This window comes from Gracilinanus agilis, chromosome 4 (genome assembly GCF_016433145.1).
Source record: "Gracilinanus agilis isolate LMUSP501 chromosome 4, AgileGrace, whole genome shotgun sequence".
NCBI classification, from domain to species: domain Eukaryota; kingdom Metazoa; phylum Chordata; class Mammalia; order Didelphimorphia; family Didelphidae; genus Gracilinanus; species Gracilinanus agilis.
In genome coordinates this window covers 362,134,677-362,159,719 of record NC_058133.1, presented here as the reverse complement: position 1 = coordinate 362,159,719, position 25,043 = coordinate 362,134,677, and the positions used below count along the sequence as shown (strand labels likewise).

At 35.8% G+C, this 25,043-nt stretch overlaps 1 protein-coding gene across 1 annotated transcript in view; it reads left to right on the top strand.

Annotated features, from left to right (window-relative positions):
- Window positions 1–25,043, top strand: part of REV3L (REV3 like, DNA directed polymerase zeta catalytic subunit) — a 274,157-nt gene that overhangs the window by 179,606 nt on the left and 69,508 nt on the right. Inside the window, exons 14-18 of the mRNA XM_044676720.1 lie at window positions 49–983; window positions 3,432–3,514; window positions 5,210–5,335; window positions 11,326–11,518; window positions 12,425–12,536. Coding sequence (XP_044532655.1) covers window positions 49–983; window positions 3,432–3,514; window positions 5,210–5,335; window positions 11,326–11,518; window positions 12,425–12,536 — 1,449 coding nt within the window. The remainder of the gene's footprint in view (window positions 1–48; window positions 984–3,431; window positions 3,515–5,209; window positions 5,336–11,325; window positions 11,519–12,424; window positions 12,537–25,043) is intronic.

Here is a 25,043-nt window from a genome sequence, read left to right as displayed (position 1 = left end):
TCTTGATCTCTTCCTTTAAAGCAGAACATTAAAATATTTTCATTTCAGGGAGATTGGAGGGCGACTTCTCATGGTAGAAACCAGGCTTCCAAATGATCTGGCGGAATTTGAAGGAGACTTTTCACTTGAAGGACTACGACTGTGGAAAACAGCTTTCTCAGCAATGACTCAGAATCCAAGATCAGGATCACCACCTCGTAATGGCCAGGCTACTGCCAGTAAAGGATCAAATAATAGCCATAAAACTATGGAAGATAAAAAAATTGTGATTATGCCTTGTAAATGTGCCCCAAGCCCCCAACTGGTTCAAGTATGGCTTCAAGCCAAAGAAGAGTATGAACGTTCTAAGAAATTGCCTAAAACTGAGCCAACTGAAATAGTAAAATCCACAGAAAACTTAGGTTATCCAGCTAACCAAGATGACAGACCTGTAGTGCCTCCTCAAAATGATACTGTTTTACATGTGGCCCCTTCTACAACAGGAATTAAAGAAGACTTATGTAATTCTGAGCTTAGTACACAAGTCTCAAAGGGTAATTCCACAAAATGTAGAACTGTAGTTGAAAATCAGACACTGCCAATTGTGTCTTCTGCAGGGGAGCCTGAAAAAGATGATGAAGAGGATGATTATTATGTCAGTTACAGCTCCCCAGATTCCCCAGTACTTCCTCCTTGGCAACAAGCAGCATCCCCAGATTCCAAATTGTTAGATGTAAATGATAAGTCTTGTAAGATAAACAACAAAGACCCATCACCAAAAGAAGAGCTGAATTCCCTCCCTATGGAGAGCTTCCCAAAAGCTAAAAATGGCATACAGGACAGTCCCCATAGTGAGACCCAGGAGACTCAAACTAAGTCCCCCTGCCAATTTAGAGCAAAAAATGGAAAATGTGATTCATATTGCCTTCATAGTACACCCATCATACAGAGAAGACATCTAGACATGTTACCGGAAGCAACTGACATTAGTCCTTTATCAAGAGGTAAGTGTCAAAGAAAAAAGTATACCTACTATTTCTTGCAGTGGATCAGAATATCACAATGTATTTTACCTAAATGGAAATAAAAAATATCTTTTCGTAGAGTTTAACTCACTAAATTAAACCATAATTATTTTAAAGATTTATGGTTTTATTTCTATTCAGCGACTCAAAAATATTTGTTAAATCAGCACATTCATTCATATGAGAAATAATTTTTGTGAGGGAAGGAGACCAGAGGCTTTCAATGAACCCATTTATTAGGAACCTACTATGTGTAAGGCATTGTGTTAAACACCAGAGATTCAAAGAAAAATACAAGGCCGCACACTCAGATTAACAAAATTAGTGGGGTATAAAAATGCACTTATCTTGGGGAACAGTCCAGTCTTCATGGAAGAGTTGGCATTTTAACAGCCTTAAAGAATGATAAAGATTTCAATAAGCAGAAATGTCAAGGGAAAGCATTTTCCATTGTAGGGAACAAAACAAAGTAAGTGGAAGTGAATGCACTATCCAAGAAGTTTTCATAGAATGTTAAGTATAGGTGTATTCTGCTTAATGTCATTAACAGATTCACTATCACCATGTTTAGTTCTTGTTAATTTCCTAAGACACCGAAAGATTCAGGCATGGCTTTAAGCCAGTATTCAGAATGTATATTCCATTTTAGGAAGAAGATTGTCAAATTAGAACATGTCTAATTGGGGATGCCAAAATGGTGAGAGAACTTAAAACCATACAATAGGAAGGTCATGCAATATAAAGATTGGTTGAAGGAACTGTGTAAATTTAACCAAAAGAAAAAGCAATAAAGGGTAGATAAGACAGCTGTCTTCAAGTAGATGAAAGATTGACATGTGGGAATCGAATTGGTTTTTTACTGTATTTTTAATTAGTCCTAGAGGTCAAAAAGTAAGACTAAGGAGTGCAAGCTATAGAGAGCCAGATTTCAATTTGTTATCAAGAATACCTTCCTAAAATTAAAACTGAACAAAAGTAGAATGGATTGCTTCATTAGCTAGTAAGTCTGCTCTTTAGGAATGCTCAACTAGACACTAGATAGCTATTTATAAAGTCTTAGATTTTAGAGTTGGGAGGAATCTTCATGATCATAACATCCAACCTCATTTTACAGATAGAGAAATTGAAGCCTCCAGGTTAAGTGACTTACCCAGGGTCATACAGGTAATAAATAACATCCAGAATTCAAACCCAGTTCTTCTGATAGAAAATCCAGTACTCTTTGCAATATTGTTAAAGGTGTCAGAGAGAGAATTCCAGCTAGGGACATGGATTATCTTGGAGTCAGTGCTTCTGAGGTAAACATTATTAAGTGCCAATTTGCAAGGCACTATGATACTAGGTTCTGGAGCTAGAAATATGAAAATATCATATTCCTTGCCCTCTGGAGGCTTATTATGGAATAAATAAAACAGTCAAATAACTAATAAGATTATAGTAAATGCAAAAGAGGTCATAGGGGTATAAAAGATTCAAGGATTGCTTCTTGCTGGAGTACTCAGGAAAGGCTTTGGGGCACCTTAAAGTAATCCTAGAAGGAAAGGATTTTAACAGGTATAGATTCAGAATAAGGGTAGAATTCATTCCATATGTGAAGGATGGAAACAGTTCTTGTGCACAGAAGTGCCAAAAGTAAGTGATCCAGTTTGGCCAGAACATCGAATATGTGAAAGGAACTAAAATAAGAATGGAAAGATAGATTGGAGCCAGATTTGAGGTGGCTTTAAATATCAAGCTAAGGAGTTTGTATTTGATTTTGTTTGTTAACTTGGAAATAACACAGAACTACTAAAGTAGTCGGAAAAAAACAAGTCTTTAATCAGGAAAGGGATAGGTCCAGTAATTGCCACTATATAAAACCCAGCACCAAAAACTGCTTCCAGGTCAACACCTTGGGGGCTCCTGGGACATGTCCCTGAGAGAATGCACCATGCTAGATGATTTCTCCAAAGAACAATAGAACTTGGGGGACTTATATACCTTTTGGGGAACAAAGGACAGGGAAGTATGATTCATTGGCATTACTATGGTTACAAGGAAATGGGAAGTCCAAGACAAGATTATCAGGGAGAGGCTTTCCTCTGCCTTCCACCTCCATCCTTCCTCTTCTCTTTTAGATGACTTTAACTTTTACTTAAATGGGATTAAGGCCTATCAATGTGAATTTTTTCATCTTCTTCCTCTATCCACCTCAAAAACTATGGAGGTTTTTAATCATCTTTTCCATTTGATTGTTCTGGGGAACAAGGGTTAAACAGCCCTAGAGGCTTGAGGAGATGGAAAGGGTGAATTTAGACATTAAATTTTGATTTGTAGAGGAGAGCTTTGAAGAGCTCAGGTCAGATTAGTCTTCCTAGTAAATTATTTGAGTGGAAAATAAGGAAACTATTTTGTTCCACATGCTAAATATTAAATTTCTTTCCACAGACCCCAAAACACAGAAACTAACTCACAAGAAAGGAAGTAGTCCTGACTCTCTTAAAAGAGTTCTCTTAACAACACAAGCTAAGGTAACTATGCCAAAATATACTCAGAGATAAGTGGTGAAGCCATTCATTTATCCTAGGCTCATTTAGGTTCTCTTTATACAACTCTATGTCCCAATTAGAAGAATTTTATTTCTACTTGTATTTTATATCATTTTGTCTTTTTTTAACAGCAAGAAATGGCCTGTTATTTTTCAGTTTTTATTTCATTTTTGGGATCTGTCAAAGTGGAATCTAGAAGCCCCCAAACTTATAACCTAGAAAGATTTCATGAAATAAAGGTGACAGCCTCAGGCTTGGACCCATTACATGAGAGTTCCTCCCTTGGGAAAGGCCAAGCCCAAGCCAAGTGACTCTTTAGTGCAATAGGCAGCATGTCAGTCTCATAAGTTGAAGGTCCCCAAGTTCCATCCTTGGAAGGAGGGTGTGATATACTGGGAGAGGCTTCTGGTGACAAGAAGGGTCACTTGGCTTGGGCTTGGCCTTTCCTCAGGGAGGAACTCTCATATGACAGGTCCAAGCCCGACGCTGTCACCTTTAAGCTAAGTAAACGGGTTCATTAAATCTTTCTAGGCTACAAGTTTTGGGGCTTCTAGATTCCACATCAACACATCTAAAAGGTTCTTATATATGCAAATACAAATATTACAAAGAAAGTGAACTACTAGCCAAAATGTACATTATAAGGATACAAATATATTAATTAGTTTCTGGCAAAATCAGAGATATCCATGATATCAAAACTCACGTAGGTGCTTTTTGGTCTCCAAAAAGAAATGTCCTTTTCTCGACTAAGTTAATTTTTTCTCAAAATATACCATTATATTTTTTTCAACTAAATGCATTTCATAATATAGAAGAGAAGCATTGTTTTACCATTGGTTTTATATAATTCATAATTATTTACACACAAGGGCCAAACATATGCTGGTACTTAATGCTAAAGTAGATAGATATGTGAAAAAAGTAAATATTAAACATCATCTGGAAAATAAGTGATCCCTGAAAAAATGACTTTTCCACCCATACCCCACTTCTCATACTACAATAGATTTTGTTTTGTTTGGGTTTTGAATTTTAGAGAGTTTAGTTTCTCTGATATACTAAAATGACATATCACAAAAGTTACTAATTCTGAGTTTATATATAAACTGTATTCTGGAAATTGTGTGTGTGTGTGTGTGTGTGTGTGTGTGTGTGTGTGTGTGTATACACATGTAACTTGTTGAAAAATCTATTTTTCAAAGAAAATGGAGAATCCTTATTTTTAAAAGATTTTTAATGCCTTGGTTAAATCTTTTTTAGGCAGTGTTCTGTTGTAGGGTAAAAACATACTATGTACTTTGACAAAAAATGTATGCAAAATTATTGACTGATTATCATGCTTCTCAGAAAGGTCAAGATGAATGTTCATGATATGTAAATGTCAACTTCAGATAAGATTGTTTATTTTCAGTGTCTTGAGGTTGTGTTTTGGGATATTAGCACATGTTTTAACCCACAGATGTTATCAAACATTTTGGTTCATACCCAAGTTTGGTATCTGGTAGTACTAACCTTAAAAGGGCGTTAATAAAACAAAAATGGATTCTTCTTGGAAAGATTGACTAAAGTGAATGGCTTCAGTTAATATCATTAGATATGTAAAGAGCATAATAATAGTAACTTTAAATAGTAACATAGCATTTTATTTTTTTCTATGTACATTTCTCTTAATAGAATCAATTTACAGCTGTAAATGCCCCAAAGAAAGAAACTTCTCAAATTGATGGACCGTCTTTAAATAATACTTATGGTTTCAAAGTCAGCGTGCAAAACCTACAAGAGGCAAAAGCATTACATGAGGTAATTTTTTCTAACATTAAGGAAGATAAGCATTTATTTTTCTAGAACAAAATTTTTTTACTGAGGATATAGTATATGAAACTATGTCTTTTCCAGTCTACATTTTCTATCCTTTTTCTATCTGTTCCTCAAAAAAAGTCCTACTTAGATGCTTATGATGTTATGGAAGTAATATTGGGTCCTTAAAGACCATTCCAGTGTGGGAGGGCCTGTGTTCAAATTTGACCTCAGACACTTCCTAGCCTTGTGAAGCTGGGCAAATCACTTATCTGTAACCACTCTTCTGCCTTAGAACCAATACTTCATATTGATTCTAAGTCAAAAGATAAGGATTCTTTAAAAAAAAAAAAAAAAAAAAAGACGATTCCAGTGAACCACAAACTGCTAAATCCTAGTAAGTAAGTAAAACTTCAGTTATGGTTCCAGTGATTGATAATGTTCACTTTCCAGGGACTAACCTAGCTAAATACAGACTGACCATTAAATTGATATGGTCTTTATAAAGTAATTAATTCTTTGACCATGGCAGACTATGAAATAAGGGAAAATATAAAATGCTTATGATTGCATTGCCTCTTTCTGCTTCTGTAATGTTGATAACAAAATAATGGAAAAGGGGGCAGAGGAAACTTAGAATCATAAGGATTTTAGATCATCTGGTATAAACATATCTATTATAAACCATTGGTGCTCTAAGGGTGAGATCTTTGTCTGTGATCAACAAATCAGTGTGTTACCAGAGAAACTGAGCCATATCAGTATTACATTCTCACTATGATTGAAACCAAGAGACATTAAGGAAATTTCAGTAAATAGAAGGGTGGTTCGTAAATTCTCCTTGAAGTTGGTTTCATCTTGTAGCCAAAACAAGAAGACAATTCACTGGTTATGTGGTCATCTAATTTTGCAGTGCTCATGCTGGGCATAAGCAATAAGGCCACCATGATGATAGTCATAGTTTATTTACAGAAAACAAAGTGATACAAAATTTCTTTGAGGAACTCAACTAGACCTGCCAAACTAGTGAATTCAAAACAAAAGTAAATTCAGTAAAGGATGGTGAAAAATATGAAAAATACAGTTCAAAATTAAGAGACAAAGGAATTGGAAAAATTTAGACTCTCCAGAAACCTTCCTCTACATATCATGAACAGCTTTCTTTAAGAAAAGAGTTGGAGAGGCAGCTAGGTAGCTTAGTGAAGAGAGTACCTATAGTCAGAAGGGACTGAGTTAAAATCGGGCCTCCAGCTTCTTAGCTGTGTGACTCTGGGAAAATTTTACCCCAATTGCCTAGCCCTTACTGCTCTTCTGTATCAATTCTTAGATAGAAGGTAAATGATTTGTTGCTTTTTTAATGAAAACATCACAACAAATAAAACAGTCTATTTCTTAACATAACATCAAGTTACCAAGGTGTTATTTCCACTAAGGTGTGTTCTTGTTCAGACCATAGACTTATTAGAATAAAGATAAAAATCAAGTAGAAGAAAAGATAAAGTAAAAAACATGCTGCAGGTAATTTTTTTTTTTATAAACCCTTAATTTCAATGTATTGTCTCATAGGTGGAAGAGTGGTAAGGGTGGGCAGTGGGGGTCAAGTGACTTGCCCAGGGTAACACAGCTGGGAAGTGGCTGAGGCTGGGTTTGAACCTAGGACCTCCTGTCTCTAGGCCTGACTCTCACTCCACTGAGCTACCCAGCTGCCCCTGCAGGTAATTTTTTTTTTTGAACCCTTGTACTTTGATGTATTGTCTCATAGGTGGAAGAGTGGTAAGGGTGGGCAATGGGGGTCAAGTGACCTGCCCAGGGTCACACAGCTGGGAAGTGGCTGAGGCCGGGTTTGAACCTAGGACCTCCTGTCTCTAGGCCTGACTCTCACTCCACTGAGCTACCCAGCTACCCCCTGCAGGTAATTTTTAATAGCTTAAACTCAACCTTTTCTTGCAACCTCTTGATAAAAAAAAATTTAAGGAAAAAATATTGGTTCTGTTGACCATTTCATTTAGCCAATATAAAATAATCACCATCACAAGGAAGCAAAAACAACTTAGAAACCACCTTAGCCTTGCAAATACTTTAATCTTCTTGCCAAACCAAAAAAAAAAAAAATGACAGCTAGAGACAACACCAGTTTAGAGCATAAACTCATTTGCAGAATATTACAAAGGAAGATGATTAACAATTATGAGTAATACAGCTATGTGGCAAAACATAATAGAGAAGAAAGCAAATCTACAAAGAAATTGGGGTGAGACCCAACTAGCCAGATCATACTAAGTGCATTTTATAGAATTAACTGGTAGAACAGAAAACACCAAAAAATGGAACAAATCTTCCAATGTTTTCATAGTAATTCAATTTCATATTCTAGTAAAATGGAACAGATTTAGATTCCTAAAACCTTACTCTATGATGACTAAGTGCTGTATGAGGAAATGGAATTGTCACTTAAGAAAATGAAGTCAATAAAAGTAAACCAGAACAAGGACACAGAATAAATCCATGCTGAAGGCAAAGTGTTGGGAGTAGAAGAGGAATAAAATTTTAGATACCTGAAAAATACCTTTTAAATGAGCAGTGTTATTAGAAGAGTATATAAGTACCCACCAATCCCATGCTTTCCTTCTAAAAAAAATATGTATTCAGGGTATTCTCAATGAAAATAAGAGAATGAGAGAAAATAAAAGAATGGAAAGTAAGAGAAAGGCAGATTTTCACAAATGATGTTCTCCTTTTGGCCATATCTTCATTGTCAAATATCTGAATAAAACATACAAAGCATACTAGATTACTCTATGTTTATAGTTTATTGTTCATTTTTAATGCAAAACTTACTAGAGCAAAATGCATTCCTAAAGGTTGCCTTCTGACAAGGTATGTCTTACATGTACATTGTGATCACTTGAGATTTCCTTGTTAGATATAATCACAGAGATAACTTTGTTCATTGACCTTAAGACTCTTCATATCATTACAAGTCAAAAGACGTGGAGGTTTGTGCAAACTAAAGTTGTTAGCCACTGTCATGCATTGTATCCTGTGCACAGTTCAAATGGAAGAGTTTTATGTAAATGATAAAATCCTCCAGATAATTCTTCTTGGTGGATAATTCTATTACACCTCAAAGTACTACAGGACCTCCCCTAGGAAACTCATGGCCACTCAAAAAAAATTGCCTAACAATCCACATAGGGGGAAAAACAAATTAATGAAGAGTATTTATTGTTCTAGCTATTGACATGTACCTGGACAAGCAGTCTATCAGCATCCCCATAGTGGACAATGAGCAGAGCCCAAAATTACTTAAGTGGAAATGAGTGGGATTTTAGTTGAGAAGTTGCCCTTTCAATAATTCATATTTGTTCCTGAAACTAGGACAACTCTAGCCTTAAATAGGTAGTGGTGGTAGACAAATAAAGGAGGTAGCAACAATGCATTTTTTTTTAAAACCCTTACCTGGGGACAGCTGGGTAGTTCAGTGGATTGAGAGCCAGACCTAGAGATGAGAGCTTCAAATCTGGCCTCAGACACTTCCCAGCTGTGTGACCCTGGGCAAGTCACTAAACCCTCATTGCCTAGCCCTTACCAATCTTCTGCCTTGGAACCAATACACAGTATTGATTCCAAGATGGAAGGTAAAGGGTTTAAAAAGCAATAACAACAAAACCCTTACCTTCTCTCTTAGAAATCAAGACTGAGTATTGGTTCCAAAGCAGAAGAGATTTGAATTCTGACTGAATACCGATTTATCAAAATTTATCTCCATTTGGCCAAAAGACCCTTGGCACAGTTTTTTTTTCCATTTATCATTTAAAAATTAATTTTTTGTTTTCCTATCTAATTGTTAATTTTCTCAACTTTAATCAGCCCAATTTGGATAGCGTACATGTTCCCTCAACCATCTAGTAACCTAATTGTGAATTTTCTTTGCAAGGAAATAGCTGATACACTTTACTCCTTCATCTACCTACTCAGAGAATGCTTCTTGGCACACACTTAGAACATTACCTAAGTGGCACCTAGTGGCTAGAATAAGGTACTGATATAGCAACTCTTTTTCCCTTCTTCCCTACTTAGGAGGGTTATGCATAGTTAGGTTATCCCTTTTGTTTAACCAGTCATAGTTTAGTGTTTTCTCCAGCTATTCTTCATGTATCTTTTAAGCTCCTCTCCCTTACTGATACATGCTTTTGGGCATCCCTATTAAAATGTGACTCTTAGACCTAGGAGAAATTGATCTAGCAACAGAGAAAGTGAATTATTACCTACTTTACTCCAAGCGTTCCACATATATTAATGTAGCCCAAGTTCACATTAGCTTTTTTGATAGTTGTATCACATTTATTAAAATTTTGTCTTTAGTTTTAAGCATACATGCTTCATTAAACTCTTTTTAAGTTAGTTCATATGCCATTAACAACAGTGGGTAAGAAACGAACTCTTATCCAAACAAAATATAGGGGCAGTTGCAAAAGACAAAATAATTTTCATTACATGAAATTGAAAAGGTTTTGCACAAATTAAGTTATTGTATCTGGAGTAAGAAAGGAAAGCAGTCAACTAGAGAAAAGATCTTTGTATCAAGTGTTTCTAATAAGAGTTTGGCATATAAGATATATAAACACCTAACAACAATACATAAATCCAAAAGGTCTTGAAAATAGTCCAAACTTTTGAGACTCCTATGAAAGAATGTCCCAAATTATGAATAGAAGAAATGTAAATCAAAACAATTCTAAGGTTTTGCCACTCACCCAGCATATTAGCAGAGAAGGGAAAATGAAAACAGTCAATTTTGGAAGGGTTGTAGAAAGACAGGTACACTAATACATTTGTTGGTAGAACTGTGACAGTAGTTTTCTGGAAAATGGTTTAAAATTATGAAATTGAAATGACTAAAATATCTGTATCATTTAACCCAGATATTATACTTCTAGGAATATACTCCAAGAAAGTCATTAAACAAAGAAACATTTATAACAACATTTTATACTTATAGAAATATTTTATAGCAAAAAAAATTTATAGCAACACTTTTTATAATAGCAAAAAACTAGAAACAAAGTAGATACCCACTGATTGAGGAATGGCCAAATAAACATAATGGAATGTTACTGTGCTCTAAGAAATTGTTGATTTGCTGAATATAAAGAAGTGTGAAAAGATCCTCATGAACTGATGCAAAGTGAACTAAGTAGAGCTAAGTAAACAATGATTACAACAATGTAAAAATGGAAAGAACAATCACTACAAAATAATCAAAAATGAATGTTCCAAATTACAAAGAAAAAGAGATGAGAAGACATCTGCTCCTGTTCCTTTGCAGAGGTGGGGAACTTGGCACATAATGTCAATTATTTTTAACACTTTTGCTGAAATTTTTTCTTTTTAAAAAAAGCTTTGTTATAAGGGATAGCTTTCTGGGCAGAGTAGTGGGAGGGACTCAGGAAAATCTCTGCAGTAAGAACATCAATATCAATAAAAATCCATTTCAAATTCCTATTGAAAATGACCCAATTTATTCCTAGAGAAGACATAGAAAGTGCACCTACTGTCCCTTCTCTACAAAACTATGGATCTTTAGGTACAAAGTATTACGTATACCATCAGACTCAGTTTATGTACTGGTTAATTTTTTTAATTCTTTTTTTCCCTCTCATTCTTTATTGCCAAGAATGGGTATTTTGGATAGAGGAGGAGAAATGATCAATATGTATGTATATATTTATATGTATATTTATACCTGTGTGTATATTTATATTTAATAGCCACAAATTTATATAGAAATTTAAATTTTACTAAGCATTTTATATTTTTAACACATATATTAACAAATACACATATACATTTATGTGTATATATAAAAATCAAAATTATACAAAAATAATATATCAGGTAAATGATTAAAATTCTTATTATGATGTCTTTTTTTTTTTTTAGCATGTCAACATGACTTAATGATGAACACATTTCTTGTTTATGTTTTGTAGATCCAAAACCTGACACTCATCAGTGTGGAGTTGCATGCTCGAACCAGACGAGACTTGGAGCCAGATCCCGAATTTGATCCTATATGTGCTTTGTTCTACTCTATCTCATCAGATACAGCACTACCAGATACAGATAAAACAGAACTCACGGGTGTAATTGTAATTGATAAAGACAGCACAATCTCCAATCAAGGTATTTTTAACTTTCATTTTTTTAAATAACTATAGATAAATGGAAATACTGCTCAAGTAATACCTGAATTTTAGAAGGACTCTGAAAAAAGGGGGATCTCTTTGAAAATCTGCTCTTACCCTTAAAAAGGGTAAATAAGCCCTTTCAAAAATTTTTGCTTGGCAGCTGAGAACTTCAGCAAACATTTAATTATCAATAAAGGTAGAAAACTAAAAAATGTTAAGATTCTGAGAGGGTGCATAACTATATTACCAATCAATTTTGAAAAGCATATAAAAATCTAGGTCATATAAGCACTCTGCTCCCCCTACATATGCATGAAAATTAAGAGTGTGCAAATAACATCATATACCCATCAATGTATCATTTGTCTGCATTATATTACATAATGCATTTATGTCCTGGATTATTATGCTATCATAGTCTGTTTGCTTTTGGAAATTATTATAAGAATTTCATTAAATCTACTCGTTTTCTTTTTCATCTTTACATGAGTTTGCATTTTAAGTCCAAATACACATTGTTATCTACCTTGTAAATTATTTTAGAGAACACTGAATTATTTTTCTACAGTTTCACTATATATATAGCCACTATATTCTGTCACTAAAAAGAAAAAAATGCATAAAGTAGATATAACTATATTTATCAAAATATTCAGTTTCTGGAATGATTATGACCATAAGAAAAGATAATAGAGATAAAATAATGAAGTTACTGAATTCTGTTTATATAGAAATGTGAAATTTTAAGATTCATTTGTATATTATTGTATATATTAAGAATTTTGGTTAAATAAATTGTTTTTTATAGTTTATTGCAATGAAGAGATTTTATTAATTTTATTTTTAAAATAAATCCAAAAGAACTTAAAGGATGATATACAATCAGTAATTTATTTGGTAGGTATCAGAAACCAGACTCCATTACTTATTCGTTCTGGAATCACAAGACTGGAAGTTACCTATGCTGCTGACGAAAAAGCACTTTTCCAAGAAATAGTAAATATAATTAAAAGGTATTGTTTTATATGTTACAATTTCCTTTTTTTTTTGCTCCAAACAGTTAAATAATTATGTCAAATTCATTTTAAAATAATAGTCTATTAATTTGAAATTTTTTTTTATTTATTTTCTTTAAAGGCTTTTCTCCCAGATAAGCATTGTGCTCATCTCAGAATAAAACAATTGTGCTGTTTTTTGCTTCCCTTATGTCACCCTCTGTTCTGAGAGCAGTTAAGAGTATATAATCCATGTTCAACACAAAACAAAAAACTCTTGGCATTCTCTTCCCACAAATAACATGTATGTGATATGTCTCCAACATAGATCTCACAGCTAAATCCCTTTCCTAGGACATGGGCTTTGCACTCGCTCTCTGGGCTGATTCCCTCACACTGGCCAGTCTGTATTTCCAGGGAAATACTACCACCATGTAGTATACTCCCAGTTGTGGAGGAATTATTCCTCTTCCCCCTCACCATGGGTGCCCCCACTCCTCCCCGCGCTGTCGCCAGGTAGTCTTAAATGTGCTTAAAGGTACTCACTGTAAAGCAGGTGCCAGAATAACCAGCACTTCACAGTCTGCACATAAGCCTAGGCCACATTCTGTCACTGCTCTCCTTGGTGTCTGTCGGGAAGAATGGATCCACGCTTACAGAAACATGACAGGGAGGCACCCCCACATTCAGGACAACTCCTGTCTGAATGGCAGGCTGTGATAGCATTGACTCATTTAGGAATCTCTGCACTCCAGGACCATCTTTCTGCCGACTGCCCTTCTGGGCCCTACTTTTCTGCTGCCCCTATCCTCCTCTTTCAAACGAATAAAGCAACTCACTCCTGACCAGTGTTTTAAGCCAGAGAACTAAAGGCTCCCTGGGTACTGCAAACAAGCCCAGCCAGCTCTTCACTCACCACCGTTCTGCATCAGTCAGTCAGTTGTCAGCCTGTTCATCTGCAAAGCCTTTCATTTCCCCTTTTTGCTTTTCTCTCAGACTATGGGGCTCCCTCAAAGAGCAGGCCTCTCCAAAGTGCTTCTCCTCTCTCAAACTATAGATGGAGCTAGAGGGCAAGAGCTGAAATTAGAATGTAGGCCTTCAGCTCTCTTCCATTGAGAAGCTTCCTCTGGCCAGTCTCCTGAGAGAGCTCCAGGAGTTCTCTGGCTTTTCCACCCCTGCTAAGTTTTTCCTCTCACTTAGTCTTCTGTCCTTACCAGTCTTCACTGTCCATTCAGGTTTCAGTAGCTCAAAACAGAGCTTCTTGGTCCTCAGGGATTCATTTTTCCCTTACATAATGTAAAAACTTCATCTCCCAATAGCTATTTGAGCTATCATTCTATGAGTTTTAGTCTTGGAAGCCTTCAAAACAGTTATAGACAGACTAGTTGAGGGGCTCCAATGCCCTACATCCTAGGCCATTTCTCAGACCTCCAACTGGTCCTCTGACGAGTCTATGTTCATTTACACTCACACTTTATAAGTGTGTAATACATAAGTATTTTCAGTCCCTGTCCCTTTCAGCCACAGAACTATTCACGTAAGAAAGGAACATCACTTTACATCTTTTACAAGGTAGCTTAAGCAAAAGTCTATTACTTATGCAAAAAGTTATTTTTCTGCTCCTTCTAACAACCAAACTGATCACACTTTTTCTGAAACTATGCCTCTTTGAACATGAATTTTTAACAATTTTTAATTAAAGGAAATTTTTCTACCTCTTTTAGCCACCAACCTGTTCACCTACAATAGGGGCATTACATTCTTCCCAAGTAAATTCATTCCATCTTTTTTATGGAAGAGTATTTTTTTACCGCCCACATTTTAAAGGGAACATACTTTATAAATATATCACAAAATGCTCAGTAAACCTGAAAGAAGACAATGGCAGCAAAAATTGTATTTAGGACCCTTAAAGAAGGATGCTTTGCAGAAAGAAGCCACAACAGAAAACATTCTAAACACTTATCTAGAAATGTTTTAATTATTCAGTGCCACATCTTCTAAGGCAGGGGTCGGCAACCTTTTTGGCCATGAGAGCCATAAACGCCACATTTTTTAAAATGTAATTTCGTGAGAGCCGTACAGTGCTCACAGTGCGCTCCTGTAACAGCGCCTGAAAAAAAATTGACTTTATGGCTCCTGCAGAAAGAGCCATACGTTTCCGATCCCTTTTCTAAGGTATAAAAACATTTCAACTAAGTTAAAACATCAAAACTTTCTTCAGAATTCCTTTTGCTATACTATTTAGTTAACAATTTTGTGAAAAGATTTTAACAAACTTTTTTTAAACCTTTAAGTTCTGTCCTAGAATCGAGACTGTGTATTGGTTCTAAAGCAAAGGGTAGTAAGTAAGGGCTAGGCAATGGGGGGGTTAAGTGACTTGCTTAAGGTAAAACAACTAGGAAGTGTCTGAGACCACATTTGAACCCAGAACTTCCCAGTTCTAGGCCTATCTCTCAATCCACTGAGTTACCTAGCTGCCCCAAGCTAACATTAAATTTTTTTCTTCCTGTGGTTTTCATGTCTTTTTTGATTATAACCACTTATATCAATAAAATTCTGTCAAATTTAAATAATTAAATAAATAATGAATAATTTTAATGGGAATTTATATAATAAATAAATTGAAAATCATTCAACTTGCTATCTTTATAGACAAATGCCATTTGTGGCTGAAGAAGTTCTATGTCTTTCCTTGTTATAGTGATAGAGGGAAATGGGAAGAGGAACGGGATCCTTTTTCATGGAGAAGTAAAAGGAGTTTAAAGTCAGGTCCTCCTGCCCTTATAGTGAGAGATGAGAATAAAGCCTCTGACAGTGTGGAATACAAAGAACACAGAAATCCCTCAAACTATCTGAGTAGAATCAACCATAGGGAACTTAGTTCTAAAGACTGAGCCCTATGGTAGAGGAAGACGTATTCCCTAGCTTCCTGATTTCTCAGTTTGGACTCAGCATTTATTTTCCCACAGGATCAATAGGAAATTTAATTTTTGTGTTCTAGACTTCTGTGGAAAACTAAACAAAGACTAATCTGTGTACTAATCACCATTTTGTGAAATTCTTTCCATTGTATAATGCATTCTGAGTTCCAAACCACCAAATTACCAGCTATTAGACCTGTTTATAATTTGGTATGTCTTCTAGATTGCCTGTATAGTATTATTACAGATATTATGTCATGCATTTTTTTATTTTACTTTTTCAATTAACAAGTATTTCTTTTCTTCCCCTACAATCCCAATTAAAAATAAAAAGAATAACAAAACCTTTGTAACAAATATACATAGTCAAGCAAAATAAATTTCCACTCATCCACATGCAACAATTTATATTTCATTCTGCATCTTGAATCCTTTTCTTTGGAAGTATGTAGCACAGACCAGCATTAGTCCTCTGGAATCATGATTGGTCATTGCATTGATCAAAATTCTTAAGTCTTTCAAAATTGTATGGCTTTACAGTATTGTTTTTGTTAAAATTGTTTTCCTGATTTGCTCACTTCACTTGGCATCATTTCATTTAAATTTTTCCAGGTTTCTCTGAATCCATCCCTTTTGTCCTTGTTAATGGAACAATAGTATTCCATTACATTCGTTTAACAAAATGTGTCCAACCATTCCTCTCCTGATTGGCTCTCACTTCAAAAAGAATAATAATAGGGGGCAGCTGGGTAGCTCAGTGGAGTGAGAGCCAGGCCTAGAGACAGGAGGTCCTAGGTTCAAACCCGGCCTCAGACACTTCCCAGCTGTGTGACCCTGGGCAAGTCACTTGACCCCCATTGCCCACCCTTACCACTCTTCCACCTATGAGACAATACACCGAAGTACAAGGGTTTAAAAAAAAAAAAAGAATAATAATAGATACTTTTGTACATATGGGTCCTTTTCTCTTTCTTTGATCTCTTTAGGTTATAGGCCTAGTAGAGGTATGCTTTGATCAGAAGGTATGCAGGTTTAGTGATTAGTGGGAGGGCTTCCCCCAGCAGTGTGATCTATATTCTTAAAATTCACTTGAATAATCTGATATTTCGTATGAAAAATTTATTGATTATATTGATTATTAACAAAAAAATTTAGGAAAGTTGGAAAAATAAACTTTTTATGTAAAATATAACTTTATATACTTCAATATAGTAATAGCCATGGGCATCTCCATACTTTATTAAAACCTCAGCTCTCTATTATTTTATGTTTTCTTTCCATTGCTTGATTCAGTTATCTACCTTAAACAAACCAAAGTGGGACTATGCACACAGAAAAAAAATATATAAAGGAGGTAAGCCTTAGACTGAGCTAAATGTACTTTTTAAAATGTACTTTTAAAAATATTTAAATGTAGTATTTTTTGCAAAATCATTGAATTAATGGCACATCAAAACTGTTACTATTCACTGATTCTATAAAGAGAAAATAATATGTTTTTTCCTACCTATAGGATTGGTATTATTGAATCTTCACAGTATCCAGGCTGCTTTTTTTTCCCACAGAGGTTGTCAGCAACATATAAAAGATTCCCAGTATCCACACTCCTATTTCAGCCAACAGTACTAGCCAAAGGCACATAAGAGTTTAAATCAATAGCAATGTGTACATATATCAGCATATGCCCAATAAAAGTTGTACACTTTTTTCCTTCCTGTTCAGGCATTTTCCCAACAAAAGGAATATCTTCCAAGATTGAGAATTCTGTCTATCTTTTGCAGGTGCAAAACTTTCCCAAATGTTTTCTCTAAGAACCCAAATTATACCAATGATTAAGAAAATATGGCAAATCAAAATTGTGAAAAGTAGCTTTGGGCTCTTGTTATCAGACAAATACCATATGAACAGTAGAAAAAGATGAAAAATGTTTAAATAAAATGTTAATCCTATAATGACTTCAATTCTATATCTACTTGCTAAAAGGCATATTTTCCAGTGTTTAATCCTTATCCAGCATATGGCAAACTCAAGGAAACAAGTGAAATGTGGCAACAGAATACCCATCAAGGAACTACAGAGAGGTTTATTCAATGTGATATTTCTTCCTGAAAAGATTACAACTTAATTCATTAAATTTTTAGATATGTAAGACATATAGGAACTATCTAAAGAAACATATTACAGTTATAGTAGTTGTACAATTTCCTCTAAGACTTCAATGATTTGCTTTACTCTCTGGTGTTATTTAGCTTTTTTTTTTTTTTTTTTTTTTTTTTTTTTTTTGAGCAAAATCAAACAGGGCCTTTTAGATCCTGCTATAGTATTACAAGATCCCATGTTACCCTTGGGGCTAAAAAATAAATTGGAGAAAGAGATAGATATTGATATCAAGACTGTATAGCAAGATCATTATTCTAACATTTGAAACCCACTCTCACTATATGAGATTTGTTCATCATCCTTGCCCTTTCCATAAACCTGGCTTATGCTTTGTTCCCTGGTCCCATATTATTTTTAGGTTGGAATTCTCAGTCATAGATCCAGAGCCTGAGACTGCTTACAAAGTAATACAGATCAAGTGAAATCTTGGCACCTTTCAAGCTATAGTGGTCCAATTTCATTATCAGAGTTTAGACTGATCAAGACAGTATTTAGAATTCTATATATAATGTTTAATTAATGCTCTTTCAAAGACAATGAATTAAATATCCCTTTTAAAGTGGATTCTATTTAATATGTATATGCTTATTTAAACTTCTAAGTTTTAATATGACATTCCATAAAATCATAGTAGACTATTATTATTATTATTGTTTATGGTCATTATTAATCAGAATGGAATTCAAATCAAAGGCATTTCCAAGTAGAAAACATTTTATCTGATTAACTGAGAAACTTTTCTTCTTAAAACACCATTTTTAGGGCAAATGCAAGATATTTTCCTCATCCTAGTCAAATTAAAATTTTCATTATTATATAGATACCAAAATGAAATATTTGGATAATACTTTCCTAGTTATTTTTTGATTAAATTTTTCAATTCAGAGAGAGGAAAATTAAAGTCCCTTGCTATTATTACTTTGTTATCTATATCCATCCCATTTAGTTTTTCCTTTAAAAATCTGGATATTGTAACTATTGTTGCATATAAGTCCAATATGAATAATGCTTCATTATACATAGTACCCCCCAACATAATATATAAAATAATCCATTCCAGTTATATCCATCTTAGCCCCAACTCTTATCAGAGATCATTACTATTGCCCATTTGCCTTCTCTGAATCAGCTAAGGCATAGTACATTCAGCTCCAACCCCTCACCTTTACTCTGTGTATGTGTCTCTCATTTTCAGTTTGTTTCTTGTAAACCACACATTATCAGGCCCTAGTTTTTTTATCCTTTTTGCTATCTTTTTTCCTTCTCATGTGTGGATTCATTCCATTTATACTCAAATGTCATAGTTACAAACTGTACATTGGGTTCTACTCCATTATACTTCTTTGTTTGTCCCCCTCTTCCTTTCTTTCTGCTGTATCTCTCCTCAGATGTCCGATTCCTTTTGACTACTACCTTTCCAGTTCACACCCTTTCCCCAGAATCCTCACTTTTACTCTCCCCTCGCCCTCATAGTTCTAAATTGGCCCACCTTTCCAAAGGTCATTTCCGTGTCCCTTCCCTGTTACCTTTTAATTCTTTTTCTGTCCACCTTTCCAAAAATCCATTCTTAACCCTATAACCACACCCTCTTCTTGATATGAGTTCATTTAAAAAATTCCTCCCCTAGGGGATCCAGCAAAATTGGGACATTAATGCATTTCTGGTGGAGTTGTGAATTAATCAACCATTCTGGATGGCAATTTGGAACTATGCCCAAAGGACGCTAAAAGACTGCCTGTCCTTTGATCCAGCCATGCCACTGCTGGGTTTATACCCCAAAGAGATCATAGGGAAAAAAACTTGTAGAAAAATATTTATAGCCAAGCTCTTTGTGGTGACAAAAAACTGGAAAAATGAGGGGATGTCCTTCAATTGAGGAATGGCTGAACAAACTGTGGTATCTGTTGGTGATGGAATACTATTGTGCTGAAAGAAATGATGACCTGGAAGAATTCCAAGTGAACTGGAATGACTTCCAGAAAGTGATGCAGAGTGAAAGAAGCAGAACCAGGAGAACCTTATACACAAAGATGGCTACACTATGGTACAATTGAATGTAATAGACTTCTGTACTAGCAGCAGTGCAAGGATCCAGGACAATTCTGAGGGACTTATGAGAAAGAGCACTATCCACATTCAGAGGAAGAACTGTGGGAGTAGAAACACAGAAGAAAAACAACTGCTTGATCACATGGTTTGATGGGGATATGATTGGGGATATAGACCTAGTGCAAATATCAATAATAAGGAAACAGGTCTTGATCAATGACACATGAAAAACCCAGTGAAATTGCGTGTTGGCTATGGGAAGGGATATGGGGAGGGAAGGGAAAGAATATGAATCTTGTAACCATGCAAAAATATTCTAAATTAAATAAATGAATTTTGCCAAGTTCTTAAAAAAAATGCCTCCCCTATCTTGTCCTAAGATACCTTCACCTTATCCTGCTACCTCTTGATATGTACTCCTCTCTAGGTTTCCCTTCTTTCCCTCCTTTTACTTATCCCTTTGTCCTTCTTTCTCTTAACCCAATCTTCCTTCTCTTATTCTCTCAATCCCCCAAGGAGACTCCCATTCCCTCCCTTATTCCATGTCCTTTCCCTCCTGTTTCTCTGTAGTTAAGATGTTTACCCTTATAATTATGTATATTGTTCTCTTTGTCCCAGGTTTGATGAGATAGGTTTCTAGTACTACCAGCCCTCCACACCCTTCTCTTCTCCAAGGCATTTCCTCCTCCACTCATTACTCCTTCATCTGAGATAGCCATTCCACCCTACATCCATCTGGTTTATTACACTACCATTTGGTCTCATTCTATTATGTTCACCTCAACCTCAAGTCTTCCATCCATACATGCCCCTTAAGAATACCCAGGCAATGCTGCCATTCCCAAAGGCCATAGATTGCATTTTTCCCATAAATCAAACAGTTTGATCTCTTAGGTTTATGATTAGTCCTTTAAGAGTCAGTACAGTACCTTTGCACATTTCTTATATATCATATTTTCTACTGACTTCTGGTTTTTTCCCCCAGGAGTAGTTGAAACTCCTTTAGTTTGTTAAGTGTCTATTTTTTACCTTTTATAATGATACTCATCTTTACAGGGTAAGTTATTGGTTGTAAACCCAGTTCTTTTGCTCTACAAAATGCTGTGTTTCATGACCTGTGTTCTTTTAATGTTATGCTTGTTTAGCCTTGCATTATTCTGACTGTAGCACCAAAGTAAATTATTTTTTCTTGTTGCTTGTAGTAATTTCTCCTTAACCTAGGAGCTATGGAACTTGAAAATGATGTTTCTGCACTTTAAATCTTTGGGTCTCTTTGAGGTAATGATAGGTGAATTCTTTCATTTCTATTTTACCCTCTGTTTCTAGAATTTCTGGGCAGTTTTCTTTACTGATTTCTTGGAGTATGATGTCTCAACTCTTTTATCCTAACTTTCTGGGAGTCCAACTATTCTTATCTTATTTCTCCTTGATCTTTTTCCTAGGTCAGCTGTTTTTGTGATATTTTGTATTCTCTTCTATTATTACATTTTTTATATTGCTTTAGTTTTTTGTCATCTTAGGAAATTGTTAGCTTCCTCTTGTCCAATTCTAGTTCTTAATAGAATATTTTCTACTATAAGTTTCTAGATCTAGCCTTCCTTTTGGTTAATCTTTCATAATTTTCTTGCATTGCTCTTATTTTTTTTCTAATTTTTCCTCCACCTCTCTCGTTTGGTTTTTGATGTAATTTTTATCTCTTTTTGATCTTGTGGCCATTTGTTGTATTTCTTTGCTATTTTTGAAGTAGGTATTTTTACTTTACTATCCTCTGAGTTTGAGTCAAGATCTTCTCTGTCCCCATGGTAGCTATCAGTAGTTGGGTTCTTTCTCTTTTGAGGGCTCCTTTTTAGTTAGTTAGTTTTAGTAGCCAAGCCAATTGACTAAATTATTGGCTTTTTGCTGGAGTCCCAGGGATCCTAGTATGTTGGGATATGTTACTCAGGTTTCAAGATGTTTTTGCATGTTTGTTTTTTCCTGTGTCCTGTGTAGTTTTTCCATTTTTTATAGTCTAGGGTCAGATGAACTCCAGTCCCCTGCTCAATCTCTAGTCTATGATTGACCTCAAATGCTCTATTCAGAGCCCAAAGGCAGTTCTGCCACTGAAACTGCAAACAAACAGTTTATCTCCTCCTGTGGTAGCAGTCGGGGACTCCATTCTCCAGGGAATGACCACAGCTAATGTGGCCCCAGTCCTTCAGCAACCACACCAGTGTGTATATACTTGCTCCTCACTCTTCCTCTCCTTCTGCAATAGCCCCAGATAAAGCAGATTGTCTCCTCTGAATTCTTCAGGCCTCCAAAGCCCTCATTTGTTTAGCAGTGAGGTTTGAGTTTCTACCCTTAGGGCTTGGAACCCATAGACTCCTTATTCAGTCCCTAGCTGTTGGGCCTGCAGGGGTTGCTGGAGCTGAGGCTACAGCAGACTTGGCTTTTCCCACAGTCCTCCACCGGTGATTACATTGATGGCCTTTGGGATGCAAGCTCTAAGGCTCAGCAAACAAGGTGAGGTTGCTAATCCTGCCTCCAAGGGATATTTTGTTGATTTCATTCTGTTTGCTCTCTCCTGCCCCCAAGATATACAGTGATGGATCTGAGGCCCAGGAAGTCAGACGCCTTCCTCCCTATCCCTGGCTGTTTAGCTTCATTCCAGATTCCTGTCTGTTTTTGTGGCTTTTAGCAATGATTCTGTGGAATAATTTTTGGTTGCCTTGGGGGGATATTAAGAGGGCATGGAAGCTTCTTCACTCCCTATTCTGTCATCTTCCCCCAATGTCTTCCAGTGATAGAATTCTGCAGTTGATTTATATCCACTGTGTAGTTCTCCATTACTTTTTTTTAACCCATACCTTCTGTCTTAATATCAATTCTGAGACAATAAAGCAGAAAGGGCTAGGCAATCAGGGTTAGGTAACTTGCCCAGGGTCACACAGCTAGAAAGTGTCTGAGGCCATATTTGAATCCAACTTCTCCTGACTCCAGGTCTAGCTCTTTATACACATTGCTGCCTAACTACCCTGATTCTCCCATTACTCTTCAGCAAACTAAAATGTATTCTTTGATGGTGTTCCATGATTCACAACCACATAGGATCATCGGAAGAATGTCAGAGTTTAGGATGGTTTTTCTGTTTTAAGAAGCACCTTATTAAACTGTGGGAACAGAAACACAGGAGAAAAACATGGTCAATCACGGAATGCAATATGGATATGATTGGGGTTTTGACGTTAAAAGATCGCTCTACTGCAAATATGGATAACATGGAATTAGGTTTTGAACAATGATACATGTATAACCCAGTGGAACTGCTTGTCAGCTTCGGGAGGGGGTAGGAAAGGTAGGGAATCATGAATCATGTAACCATGGAAAAATTTTCAAGATTAAAAAAAAGTGGAGGGGAAGAAGCACTTTATCCATATGCATTTCAGCTTCCTCTCTTCTACCTATTCCATTCGGGACCCAGCTATATGTCAATATGTCTCTGTCTCTGTCTCTCTCTTTCTCTCTCTCTCTCCTCTTCTCTCCTCTCTCTCTCTCTCTCTCTCTCTCTCTCTCTCTCTTTGTCTCTCTCTCCTCTCCTCTCTTTCTTCTCTTTCTTTCTCTCTCTCCTCTCTCCTCTCTCTCCCTTCTCCTCTCTGTCTCCTCTCTCATCTTCTCTCTTCTCTCTTCTCTCTTCTCTCTTCTCTCTTCTCTCTCTCTCTCTCTCTCTCTCTCTCTCTCTCTCTCTCTCTCTCTCTCTCTCCACATACATACATATATACCAGCTTCATAAGCTTTGTATCAAACTGCATGCCATAGCTAAGACAATTCATATACTTGGGTTTTTCTTTATGAGTTTTAAGAGTAAAATCTATGGATTTCATTTAGGAGGCTCCACAAGAGTTCTATATTTTGAAGAACTCAGCACATTATAATACTTAAGTCTCCATATCCCTAGCACTTAGCCTAGGACTTGGCACATAGTAGGCACCTAACAATTGCTTGTTTGATTCAGATTCTTAGTTTTAACAGTTTCTTCTGAAACTGTTAAAAATCTATATTTCTAGATCAAAAGCCTTCAGGTGTGTTTATCATCCATGGAAGAGTTTTGATGGCAGTAGCTTAGAAAGATGATCAATGATTTTTATTCAACACAATCATTCTGTACTTATGGCCTTTTTCCCTAAGCCCTTGGTAGATACATTCTTATAATATTTCTGGTATTTGAGAGGCACCACCATACAATGACAGAGTCAGCCTTGGAGTGAAGATCTGTTACTGATAAGCATGAGTTTATAACCATAGGCAAGTTCCTTAACTGCCCCTCAGCACAGTACCTCATGTAACTCTTTAAGAGCCTAGGTCACAGACAAATTACCAATCTACATTTTACTTGAGACTTTCCACACCAGTGCTTCACTACACAGATTAGAATCATAACACATGTTCAGTCTGTTTACATATGGAAGTAGATTTAAGTTCCAGAGGAGACCTTCATTGCAATCTTTACAATACAAAGAAAACTGGTCAGACTTTTCTGTCATTCCCTTAGATTTCAGAGACCTTAAATAGCAAGTTTACAGATTATGGCTCTGCTACTTTTTGACCATAGATAGGACATTCAATCTAGCCTACCTCAGTTTTCTTATAAAATTGGAAGATGGGACTACATGTCCTTTTTTGGATCCAAGTCCTGAGCCTCTGCCTAAATCACCTGATACTCTGATACTGCAATAATTATCTTTTAGCTTTTCTCCCTGAATGTAATGCTTTCTTCTTCCCTTATGTATCCCAGTATATAGCTGCCAGGCTAACCCTTGTAATGTATTACCTTCGTGGTGTCCCAGCTCCACTTAAAAATTTCCATTGTTGTTTGTTCAATTCATTAACACATCAAACCTGCCTAAGCCTAGCATTTTTACAGTTCTCATCCCCTAAAGTACAATGCTGATACTCTTTCCCCTAGCCTTTCAAGTGTCCTACATCAATTTGTTATCACCTGACCATCTCCCTTACCTATTATTTTTCAACTATCATTACCTGTCATCTCTTCACACTAACTATGACTTTAAGCCATACTTCGTGTAAAAATATGATCATTTCTGAAATGAGGTGAAAAAGGAAATTGTTACCATTTTTTTTCCTCAAAAACATTGTCTTTGGAAATTGAGAATACACAGGATTATGTAGCATGAGGTATGGTATGATGAAAGAATGACCATGTCCAAAAATTATTTCTCTTTCTGCACTTTTAAGTCCACTTTTAGGAGGTAGGTAACATGTTCCTTGGTAGGTATTCTGGTGATTATGATTGGTTATTGGATTTATCCAATTTCTTGAGTCAAAGTTTTCTTTTTGCCAGGTTGTTGGCTGCTCACTTAACTCATCATTAGATTCTGTAACTCAAGATTCTTTG